This window comes from Tribolium castaneum, chromosome 9, assembly GCF_031307605.1.
Source record: "Tribolium castaneum strain GA2 chromosome 9, icTriCast1.1, whole genome shotgun sequence".
NCBI classification, from domain to species: domain Eukaryota; kingdom Metazoa; phylum Arthropoda; class Insecta; order Coleoptera; family Tenebrionidae; genus Tribolium; species Tribolium castaneum.
This window is the reverse complement of record NC_087402.1, coordinates 10,034,423-10,047,141: the sequence shown is the minus strand read 5'-3', so window position 1 is coordinate 10,047,141 and position 12,719 is coordinate 10,034,423. Positions and strand designations below refer to the sequence as shown.

The following is a 12,719-nucleotide window of genomic DNA, read 5'->3' as shown; positions in this document are numbered from 1 at the left end:
CAGGGAAATTACCCCACTTTTTCTTACGAAAGTGGAGCTTTGTCTGACCTAAATTCGAAAAACAACCCTTCGAGGATGTAATTAAAAGCGACACGTAAAATCACCAAAAATTCTAATTTTTTATACTTTGACTAAGCGATAAAATTTATCACTGGGGTACAGTCGGTTTGTGAAATTTTTGCAATTAAAAATTGTTCGCATTGCTCATCCCCACCCAAGCATACAGAGCAACGTTCGATCGTGGGGTCAGGTTGGCTTTATAATAAATACCGGTATCCAGAGAGCGTCTTTCCGATTCTAGAGTTCGAGTGTCAAAGTTGTTTCAACTAGTGAGTCAAAAAGCTTTGCAAAATGCCTTCTCCTTGTGATTCCTGCAAAGGTAAGCCCGGTTTTTTTTCACACGCCAAGCAGAAAATCAATACTCTTGTTGCGAGATAGTAATTGAGAGCTTTTCCAGAAACCTGCGGAGACGGGCAGTCCAACTGCGGCAAAGACTGCAAATGCGGAGACGACTGCAAGTGCTCCGCTGACGGCAAAGGTATTTTCCCAAAAATTGGGTAAAAATAATTAATTTTGGCGTTGCAGACTGCGGTTGCGCCGACGGCGGACAGGCCTGCGAAAGCACCGACTAAACAACCCCCAAGTTCCTTTTTATTTATATTTTTTGTAGCATTTTTACCCATGTATCACCCTATTAACGCTTATTGTATTTATTGCTGGTTTTGTGGATCAGGCTAATAATGCGCATTAAATTTAATGTTTTTATTACAGTTTTTAGGAAATAAAATACATTTCACTCATGTTAACATTATTAAATATCTTAAATCCGAATGCAACAATTATATACTTTGAAAATCACACTCCCTACAGAAACTGCACAATCGATACCACGTAAACACTGGACTTAACTAAAAATGCAATCAACACGTTAAGTAGAAATTAAATACAATATATAAAAAGTAACTCAGTCGATAATATCATTCTGTTCCAATTATTGGAAAATAATAAGGTCTCGCCTTGAGATGAATTTCTGAGACCGCGACAATCACAAAATTTGTACAAAAGTAATTTAAAATCAAAAATTCGAGTCTCGACTCAATTCTTGATATGAACTCTTCATTCAAACACTTAGCAGTTCGAGTCCCCCGACACGACCGGTTCCTCATCAGTCTCATTCTCCGAGCAATCTTCATTTTCCTTCGACTTCAATCTGCGGCGATACTTCACCTCACACTCTTTAATCTGGAAGCCAATCAGTGGATGCAAGGCCGACCGCAGACTCGTGAACAGTTTCGGAAACAGAATTTCCTGCTGCGTCAACACTTGCTTAATCCTTTGCCGCTCTTTGGTCAAATCTGGACCACAAACATTGGCAGAGACCGGCAAATTCTGGTTACTGACAAACTGGCGTAAATATTTTTCACGAACGTAAACAAATGGCCTAATAACGCGAAGCTTGTGATCCCTGAAAAATAAATAAATAGTTTTGTTGTTTCAATGTGACGAAATTGCGTACTTAATGTAATAGTGAGCCCTCATCGTGCGCAACCTCCCCGTGTGAAACACCGAGAGGAAGAAGTTTTCGCAGAGATCATCCAAGTGTTGGCCGATGGCCAAGACGTTATACCCCGAACTTTTGGCCGCGGAATATAAACGTCGCCGAACGCTCGACGTACAAAAGCTATAAAGATTCTCTTTGGCCTCTTCTCGTTGTTCTAAATAAACACAATTAGCAAAAATGGGCGCACAATCGAGCACAAACAAACCTGATTCATCCCCCGGATCGCTCTTCTTATCGTCAATTATATAATGAACACCTAGACTCCTCAAATGCGGAATGAGAATACAAGGGTCGCACCCTGACGTGTCCGGGTCGACCGTCACGGCCCCCAAACTGAACAAAATCCCCTTATTTTGCGCATAGTTTTGGAATTGCAAAAGGGTGTGTAGCAAACTGAGCGAATCCTTCCCCCCTGATAAACAAACCATGACGTTGTCCCCATCTTTGATCATTTCGAACTCTTGGATGGCTTCCATCGTCGGTTGCCAAATACTTTTAGGTGAACACATCCATTTCGAGGCGGCTTCCAAAGCGCCGCTATCGCTCGTCGTTCTGATATATTTCTGTTTCTGTTTTTGCAAAGTCGAAAACTTGACTTCGCTCTCCGACTTGCGCGCCAGCGATTCAGAGTTGCTCCGCGTTTTGGCGAATTCGTTACTTAAGTACTCTTGCTCGTGGAATGATAAGTTAATACCGCTGTCTTGCGAACTAACACTCGCCACAGTCGAGGTTAGAATCTTGTTCTTGTAAGTCTTCTCCGGCTGGGTTTCCTCGTCACTCAGATTGGCACTGATTAAGTGGATGACGGTTTCGCTACTCGACCCGGGAGTGTAAACCTCCCTCAAGTCGGTTTTTTCCTCACTGGACGTTCGGGAATACTTCTCGGGACAATCAGGCGTGATGAACACATCAACGGCACTAACAACGTCCCTTATTTCCGACTTGACTTCATTAGCCATCTCAATCGAGACCTTTTCGATATACTCAGCCACTTCATTGGCGGAGATTGAGTCGCTTCGCCCATCTTCGCTCCCACTCCCGTGTCTTTCGTAACAAACAATACTGTCAGTGTTTTCCAGCACGTCTTCGACCCGGGAAATCACTTCCCGGATCTCCGACTTGATATTAGTGGCTAGTTCCTTCGTCATCTCGGTCACATAAGTCTGGATATCGGGGGCCGGAGACGCTCGACCAACCTCATAGCTACCAGTGGAAAGGACGTTCAAACTGTGAGTTGGCGAAACGTTATTTTCCGATTCCAAAGAATGTAACTCGTTCTGACTACTATAACTGAAGTTCCTTTGCCGAAAATGCCTCATTCCCAAACTGGCCCGCGTCTGGGGACTCAAAACAGGTGGCGAGATGTTAGGGGCGCCTAAACTCAAACACCTCTCCCTTGCAAAGTTTTGCAGGTGGTTCAAGTTGGCCGAATTGACCGTCTCCCCAACGGCGAAGTTCACCGTCTGGGGGTAGTACAGCCCGTTTACGTCTTGCAAAAAGTAGGGAACAGGGGATGAACACGTGAGGATTCTTGGATCGTCAATGGAGGGTAGACTGAAATGGCGGGGCGAACCCGAATTTGAGACGGGATGAGGGGTGGGGGTTTTGTCGCTATTTTCGCTCCGCTTGGAGCCCGAGTAGGTCACAGGGTCGAAAGGGACTTTCTGTTTGATATTTTGTGCGTTGCTTGTAAGGATATTTTGCGCTTCGTGTTGTAACATAAACCAGCGGAGTTTCTCGCCTCTTGAGTCGAAGCTAATCCCTTGGTCGGTGTAAGGAGTACGATTGGCAGTTTTGCGAGCTCGGTTGAATAAATTTCTGGCAGTTTGTAAACACTCTTGGTAGCTTTGGGGGAAGAGGCCGGGTCCGGACACCCGTCTTTCGTTCATTGTCATTTTACCGTCAACGTATCGTATTGACGATAGCCATTTCCGGTCTTTTAGCATTGCGTTTGTGTGGTGGCGCCATTGACCACTTTCAAGCTCTACGACGTATTGTGGCAGCAACTTCCAGCCCTCCGTCGCTACCATTTTCACAGCTTCCATTATAAAAGCCAGTTCTGCGTCCGTGATAAAGTAGGGAAGACTGATTCGGGTGAACCCCGGTCTGAGTAACTCCAAGTTTGAGTTATCGACTCCCAGATCCAAACTACTGAGTCTGCGGTCTTCCAGGATTATGTTTTCGTACTGATCGGCAAGACACGGGTCAATTCCTAGTAAATCCTGGGCGTAGACTCCTGAGCAAGGACATCCGGCTCGGGCTTGAATCCCGAACACGTCGTTGAGGACGGCGGCGACGAAGTTATGGTGCAGGAAAGTGCCTCTGGGGTGTCGCACCATGAAACTAAAAACTGGAATTCTGCGCAAGTTCGGTGAAGTGTTCCCGAGGAGAATGATCTCCGGAATGGTCCGAATGTGTTGTAGCATTTGTCTGGAAATAAAACGTCCGTGACACGATTAATACGCAAAAAAATATTTACTTGTTAATCTTCTCTTGTCTTTGCACAATGTTGGCAACTGTGACGGTGTCTTTCAATTGCATGACAAGTCCAGCTCGGATTGATTCGACCACAGCTGCACAACTCCCTTCCTCTTGCATCTCGAAACTCTAAAATGCAAATTAGTCAAGTCAAAATATTTGCCGCGTTTCTTTTACTTTATTGTATTCCTGTGACGTGAAGAAGCCGTCTGTTTCGCACGAATTTAGCCGTCTAAAAATAGTTTTTTTGGCAATAAGTATTCCTATAAATATTTGGTTATTCAGCGTTTCGGTACAAATCACAATTTACCGGGAGTTTGAACACCACCGACAAACTTGTGTCCGGAGAAATAAATCGCGTCCTTATTCGCCGAGTTCTCCTCAACTCCGGGAACCACCGGATTCATGTCGATGTTGATCGACGGGGCCGCAATGTTGTAGTCCCAGAAGGCGAGCGCTTGGTACTGGTGCAGCAAAATAGTGCACGCCACATCGTCAATAACAATCCCTGTCACATTGGAAGCCACTGAAAAGCACCCAATCATCTGGCGGCCGTAGTTCTGGTGGAACCGCAGCTGGTTTTCCAAATCGACCAGGTCCAGGAACCCCTCTTTGGTCTCCGCGATCCGAATCATCTAACAACAAAGAGTTGCAATTCAACGAATTCCAGGCGAATTGCCAATCACCTTTGCCCCGATTTCTTGCCACAAGTGGATGTTGTCGTGGTGTTCGCTTGAGCCAGTGAACACGATTGGGGCTTCCCGGAGATCCAAAGCACTAATTAATTTTTGGAGGGCATCCGTGCAACCGTGACCGGTGAAAATAACCGCATCGGAGTCAGAAGCATTCGATGCGTTTTTAATTATATCGCGGGCTTCTTGTCTGAAAAAACACGACATGAAACTGATTTGATTAAGCTAAGTGAATAATGTGATCAGGATATCCTACTCGCTGTGCAAATGCACCGTATTATTAAATTAAACTCCGGCTCTAATTAGCGCAATTAAACAGAACGAAAGTAAAATAATCGAAATTTCCAACTTTAGTCGGCGATTAGATAATTCCAACACAATGGTGCGATGCTTTTCATTACCGCACCCAAACCGTAAACAAATTACTTTTTCCTGCAATACCAGTTTGTGTTTACGGATCCAATAAGCTATTTTGCGAAAGAAACAAATATTTCTCAATTGAGACACTGTTAACAAGTGTGGTATCGACATAAATAACCGTGGAAAACTACAATTATTATTATGCAAAAAAACACAGTTATTTCCTCAAAAGTGATAAAAATCGAGTGAAGAAACCAATAAATCATCTTTGCGCCTTTAAACTCGGACAAAGTAGATAAAAACGGGTCGGTCAAGGATTAATTCAATTCCTCTTGATAAAAACTTTTGTTATCATTGTTTTGACCATAAAACATGCAAAGAAGCAGGAATGACGTTGGCCGAAATTTTTGCATTGCACATTACGATAAAAACTAAAGGGGAAAAATAAAACGCATTATCCTTCGTTTTATGTTGTTTATAACTGCGCAACCGGGAAAAATCGGCTCGAAATTCGATCAGTTTGCCTGGAGTCGAGTTTTCAAACAGTCTTGTTTACTTCCAATGTTTGCATTTTGTGCGATCCACTCTCACCTAAAATTGGTGGACTGAAGAGACGTAATGGATGTAGTCGAATGGGTATTTCCATAACTCGGAAGAACCTCCCGTGTGATATATTCTTCGATGAATTGAAGGGATCTCCCGGAGGCCGCATAATCGCAATAAACAGCTGGAACCAATAAAATGCGTTAGTTTGGAAGCAAAGAGGGGTTCAAGAGGGTAATGGATGATAAGAGTCGTGCACTAATTAAAATATTGCACGTTTCGATGATAGTGTGACCTAGAAAAATAGCTTAAGAACTTATCAAGACAATAACATTGTAAATTATGGATGAAATTAATTTCGCAACTTAATAATTTGTTGTTACGTTTCTGATAAATAAGTGTAAATAGGTTTTGTGATTCAACAACACTTGAACCTTCGCTTACAAGAGCAATGTGTAAATACGCCCACGAATTGTTAATACCAATGGCAAACTCCATTTCACCCCGTCTGATTTGCATCAATGTCAAGAAGAAGCCTTGGCACTTCGACCACATCAACAAAATAAAAGTCAATCATCCCAACTTTCCACGACTCTTGATGTTTTTAAAAATATGATTTGCATTAATTACCGGAAGCAATATAATTCAACCTTCCGTGCAGAAGTTTACAAAAATACCTAGTGCATAGGTTGCAAATTACATTCAAATGCGACTAACATCGATTTGAATTCTTTTCAAGTTTTAACGCAAAGGTTAACTCGTCGCTTTTTAAATCATATGACAATCAACATGCAAATTAATAAAACCCGATTAAAAATTCCGCAAAGGTAAACCAATTAATTATATGCAAACTTGACTAAATGAGATAAAACAAAACTAGTTATCGCCAGATGGAAACTGATAAGTCAGTAATCAACACTAAAAGGCGATTTTTTAATATTGTCTCCTACAAGTTATCAATCATGAGGTGCCCAAACGGTTGTCACAATGCAGAGATAAAATTGTGATTTTTTAACAACAAAAATTTCGAACCGGTTTGGTTCAAACTCCACACATGGCAACAACAAATTCATTGTCACTTGCAAAATATTGACTGGAAACAATACACTTGTCTTACAATCTACAAGTTTTTTCCAAGTTAAAAATACTTGGCTTCATTAATTAAATTCTCTACATGCTGGTCTGAGTAAGTTCATCGAGAAGCGATTAAATGAAGTTATGAAAAAAATTCCATAATTACGACCCACACCTTTACACGTGTCGGTCTGCATTAGCGCGGTATTCGTTACATTTTTATCTCAAAACCAACAACAAACGCGAGGAAACTTCCAAAATTCGGGTGCTTCAACCGATTGTGTTGCAAACAATTTCGAAAACTGCTTGAACCCACTACCAAGCCTTGATCTAATAAATTCGCAAAGATATTTAGAAAGTTGTCTGCAACTAAACTTCGAAGACCGATAATTATGAAGCGTTTAATTCAGTAATAAATTGATCGATGAATTAGGAATCGATCCTTAACATTTATTTAATTACATGGAGTTTAGTAGGCCGGCGATTTTCTTGGAAAAATTAAACTGCATTTATATAACGGTTGTCCTATAAAATAAAAGAAGGAAGTCGCTGTCGCGGCGGTGCAAAAAAGTGCAGAAATTTCAAAAATCACGAATTACTCTGTTTACTACGAGATTAGTTTGATAAATGGTTTTGTTTACAAAAATTTGAAAAAAATTGGAGATAAGGCATGAACGTGTGTCAAACGCACCTACGAAACTAATCGAGACCTTAAACTTGAAAACCTTATCGGCACTAAAATCAGCATTGTTTCATAAAACGTGGCAAACACATCAAGGACTCTTCACACTCTGGATATTTGTTTGAATAAACTTTGGGCGGAAATAGTGTGAAAACAGCTATTTTATGAATATTTTATTTATAGACCAGACAGTATCGGGGCAATGATGGTGATAAAACAAAGCCAACGTCAATATTATCTTGATTATCTAATCCGACAAAACATGCAAAATAGTTATCATCCAGCAACGAAGTAAAAATAATTTTGTCTTGGTGCTGCTTATCAACTGTTGTTACAGATCGATTTTACGATTTTGTTTGTTCCAAGCAATCATTAAAATTTAATTACGCTGAAACAAAAGCGACACACTTGTAAAGTGGGACGCTGAACCTACCCCCAGACAATTTCAGGAAATTGAAAGTAATAATTAACCAACACCAATGTGTTTCCAGAGCAAGGCTTTGGTATTCTAACCCTCTCATAGTTATAATCCTGACCCACATTTATATCAGTCCTTGCTCATATCGACAGGACCTTAAATCCTTCGTCTTGCGAAGGTGAATGAGATCCTCTTATCACGAGTAAACATTTAACTTAACGCCGGTTCTTGAATGGTTCGAAATTTACGACCAACGTCTAATTTTTTCAATTACCGTTAGTTGTTTATCCGAGCGCGATTTTATTGAAATTTTATAGCAACTCGTCATTTTATCGCGCTGTTGTTAACACTTGGCATATTTTATGCAAGCCATGTGTAAAACCAAATGTGGGAGCCACGTGGATGACGAATCTACGTAGCTTTAGTATTTATCCAAGTGATTGTTAAGCACGTGTTGGATTTTGGTCCCGAAACTTGATACAACCGGATCGGTTTTACCTGAGCCACAGACTATAGCCATCATTTTGCACTTAACAAGGCTGGATAACGGCCAAAATTCAAATTGCACTACAATTAATCTAATCCTTGAATTAGTGATCTTTCCCCGTCTTGGCAAGGCGTCAATATTTTCTAAAAGTAGACAACATGGTTCGTGATCTTGAAAAAGTGCCATAAATACGATATGAAAAATATCGGACACGAGCCCTTACGAAATCATTGGTATTTTGAGAACAATTGGATTTGGACGTGACGACAGCTTAATGTGGGACACTTTTTGCCACAACTCATACACGAGCAAATTAGACACTTTGGCCTTGTGCGATTTTTATTAGCGTCTGCTAAAGACTTAATTGAATACATGAATTGTTAAACATTTGGGTTGGGTAAACGTTATATAATCAAAAAGAAATTTCTCATCAAAATGCATGAGCTTACCAAATTTATTAGCTGAAAACATACGAAAAGGAAAAAACAAACACAAATAAAACCGTTCTCTTAGCCCATTTTTCACCTGCAAGACAAAAAGTATCGCTCGATCTTATCGGCGCACACATGTCTAGAGTGTGCAAATGAATTAATAAATTCATTTTACTTGACCACAAATGAGCAGTCCTTGTGGTCGGTTTTGCTGTAAACACGTCGCAGGATAATGGAAGATTCGAGGACAATCTAACCCTTCACAATGGAAATAAACGTTCTAATAATACGATTAGTCTTAAATTGAAACTGAATCAGGTGCCCGTTCAATTGCCAACAGCGTATTACAATCCCTAATAAATTTGCAATGTTGTCGAAAATTTCACGTTTTGACGCACATTCGATTGAATCTCAAGGTGCGGGTAACCCTTTGTTATCAGTGATGTTTTTTTAAAGTTATCATTATATAAATTGACATTTCCTTCAATTTTTTGCCTATCATGAGATAACATGCCGTCTTCCCCAAACACTCACTTGTTGAATGCTAATATCCTTGAGCAAAAAATCGTCTTAGCTGAATAACAATCAATTTATAAATATTTATATCTGTCGTGAGTTATTAAATTGTTTTTTGAGCTCGGTAGCCAATTTGGCGTCAGTCAATCGTTGAACTGGCCGTCCTGTTATGTAAATATAATAACAAAAGTATTATCGTCTCGATAAACTTTGATCTTAGCCATCTGTACACGAAATTGTTTTTCCAGCTGGTAATTTGCAAAAAGTCGTTAATCATGCAACTGGTTGCGTAAGGAGGGCCCTCGAGTAAATGTCAAATTGTGCCTATTACGGTTTCGTAATGGTTTAGCTAGACATTTGGTCGCCTTTCATTCCCTCCAGCTGTACTTGTTTTGATCAACCTTATCAAAGATTTATTCAGTTATGACGATGATGTCATCCGCTTTTTATTCAAATTAATAGTTTGGCGTATGTAGAAAGTTGGGAATAATGGTCGGAAAAGCCTAATTTATGACACTGTTTGTCCACGCGTGGCGAATTTGATGGCCATGTGGTGGCCATGAGACGGCAATTGCTTCTTTTCCTCGCCGAATTTATTTGAAATGAATTGATGCAATGTCAAGGCTGAAAAATCGCAAAGAAAGTTCAGTAATTGCGATTTTCCGGGTTTGAACTTTCTATTTTTACCACTTTCTCGAATTGTCTTATTCTCGGATTGAAGAGGAAAAGGAAGTCGCATTAATAAAAATTCTATTTTTGATATCATTTGCATTGCTGTGCATTCTAAAATTAATTTTCCGCTTTCATGGGACAAACATAGATTTCCGTGTGCAAGTCTTGCCAACGCTTTTCGAAAAAATACCAATTTATTAGCTGGTGACGTTATTGGTGTTATTGAGACGCGTATTCATCTCGATTATATTAACTGGATTGTTTCATCAGGGTCGGTTTTCTCTTTGTTTTTCTATTCTGCTTGGTCTTGACTGTTTCCGTGAATTAACTCATTTAATAAATTTGTCCTGTTGGTCATTCGAGGACAATTAAACCGCGTAATCTCTCCAACAATCAGTCAATGTCAAAGGGTTCCAAAAAACGCGAGGTCAATGCCTTTTCCCTATAATTAACCCTCAGGTGGACTATTAATAATATGCACCGTTTCCTGAGACGTTCCACTGCATCATCATTCCACAAAAGGTCTTTTAACGTATCATTACTACTGTTTCCTTGAAAAGCTACGTCAAAACAACTCCTAGACATGCATTTTCCTTGAACACTCTAATCGATTCCAAGGGGTTGTTCGCCACTTCTTTCGCACTTTTGATTGGTCAATTATAATGTCAAGTCTTCGTGTTATTCTGAATGGAGTTGCCCCTTTTTCAGCGTCTATTTTTAACCATGACCAAGTGACTGTGAAAGCGCGCATTTTATTTCTTTTTGCCATGCGAACTGGTTGGACTCCATATGCCATTCATTGAAAATAAGAGTAATTAATTCTTTAAATTTGCACAATCCGAACTCAGTTTTCCACTCGACTACCGCACAATTTGCCAAAATCCACGAAAACAACAAGTTAAAAACAGTTTCATTCTCATTTCCACTGACCGTTCATTTTTTAAATAAATCGCTCGTAAAAGCCAAGTTCCAATTAGAGTCCTACGACCTCACCGTAGAAAAATAAGAAAAAACAGGTGGTTATCTAGTTGGGCCAAATGTGTGCAAATCGCTCTTCCTTCAAACAATAAAAAGCGTTTGGTTGCAAAATTGGCACCGGCTCAAGAAGCACAAATTGCCAAACATGTTAAAAAATAAATTAATTGCAGTCGCGATTCCAAGAACAATATTTGCATACAAGCTGACTGAAAACTTGTAAAATAATTCGAGAAAGGGCGATGAACCAGCTACCACAACCTATTTTCCATGAAATTGATCAAGGGGTAATAATATATTTGTGATCAGAGACACGAGTTTTCGGGGTTATTGTACGACGTAATAACAGTGGCCCCACCACGATGGTGTGAGGGTAGGTCACCCCGCGATCGATGCGATGGCACGTGCACCCCATTGCCGAAAACAACGAGCATCCCTTGCCCTACTTTTCGGGAGAAATTTAATTCTTGTGTGCGTCTTATTTTCGCAAATTGTTAAGTCAAATGACTCAATTTTTTGGCACTTTCCGGTTCGTTCAACTTCAAATTGCTCCCACTTGAGTTATTATTGCAGCGACACACTGTCTAGTTACGCAGGATGAAAGGAAAATCGCGCCTATTTTTATGGGGCAATTAGCGATTCCGCGAACGCGCGAGACAAATTATTTAATTGTCTGAACAGATCTGGTGGCCTATTTGACCAATTTTTGCACTGGCCTGAATTCGCTTCGCGGAAATTCGCGACAAGTAGTGAACCGATTTTTTCGTAAAGACGCAACATAAATAAATATTGGCCACGATATGCAAACCTGAGGTATTTTAGGAATTCAAATAGCGCGATAAAAAACGGTTTATTAGTCACAAAGTGTTTTCAATTCGCGTTACCTGTACTACCTATAAACAAATTTTAGGCAAATGTATTTTTAACCTGACGCAAGTGTAGACAAATTACGCATAGTTGAGTGCCGCTAATTAAATAAATAATTTTTTAAAATAATACACTTCCATTGTGGTAATTATGCATGGCTTATGAATCACTTCTGCAAACAAAACACCATTGAATTGAAGCATTGCTGAATTGTGCAAAAATCGATTTTAAATTCAAATTTCCCGATTCAGCCTTCGGTTCGACCAAAAATGCGAGGTTAAAGTCCGGAGTAAGATTAAAAGAGTGGAAATAAATATTTCGAGATTTTTCAAGTTTTGGCTTTGAAAAAATTCTAATTATTTGGCAGGAGCGCATCACGTGCTTCAATAAAACCAGAATTCAAGGGCGATCAGTGCATTTGTGGCAAAATTCATTTATTAATAGCTAAAACAAGCCACGATCCTGGCAATGTCACTTCGCCGGATTTATTTGTTTACTATAAATCCCACTCGAGATTTAAAATTACCTTTTCTGCGCCCGAATGGTCCCAAAAAGGCGTTGTTTTTGCCGATGATGTTGTCATCAATGTATTTAATTAATTTGGCGGCTTCTTCATTCTTCCTGGGAAGATTTGCCGAACTTGGTCTTTGTTTAGGGGATCGAAGGGAATAATCTTCAGGAAAGGTAAAGATCTTTCTGCTCCCGTAGGATTTTCTTATTGTAGTCGTCGATGTCATTTTCTATTCATCATATGGCACAACATAAACATACGCCGGTATTATGTCACTCACACAACCGTATAGCACTGAACACCGATTCCTACTATCAAAACCAGCATCGCTATCGCTGGGAAGAAACAACAGCAGGAATCACTGAAGCCAAGCTTTGAAGACGATCGATTGAGGCGAAAAGTACCGAACGTAGCAGGAATTCAATTCCTGCTACGCGCCTGTATTTATGCAA

General features: G+C 40.2%; 1 protein-coding gene and 1 long non-coding RNA gene across 3 annotated transcripts; one reads left to right on the top strand and one right to left on the bottom strand.

Moving 5' to 3' along the window:
• Window positions 1–218: 218 nt before the first annotated feature.
• Window positions 219–800, top strand: LOC103312849 (uncharacterized). The gene is made up of 3 exons (XR_511420.3): window positions 219–379; window positions 458–538; window positions 586–800. It is a non-coding gene; the product is annotated as an uncharacterized LOC103312849 (long non-coding RNA).
• LOC658498 (uncharacterized) lies at window positions 748–12,648 on the bottom strand. Of its 2 annotated transcripts, none has more exons than XM_964881.5 (9): window positions 12,283–12,648; window positions 5,683–5,818; window positions 4,726–4,921; window positions 4,350–4,674; window positions 4,217–4,302; window positions 4,041–4,168; window positions 1,767–3,991; window positions 1,517–1,715; window positions 748–1,465 (listed from the first exon to the last, which is right to left on the bottom strand). In XM_964881.5, the coding sequence occupies exons 1-9, from the start codon at window positions 12,491–12,493 to the stop codon at window positions 1,129–1,131; spliced, it is 3,843 nt and encodes a 1,280-aa protein (XP_969974.2). In that variant the 5' UTR covers window positions 12,494–12,648; the 3' UTR covers window positions 748–1,128. The 2 variants fall into 2 exon arrangements, with proteins under 2 accessions (XP_969974.2, XP_064215241.1); XM_064359171.1 differs by lacking the exon at window positions 12,283–12,648 and adding an exon at window positions 8,307–8,347.
• Window positions 12,649–12,719: the final 71 nt, after the last annotated feature.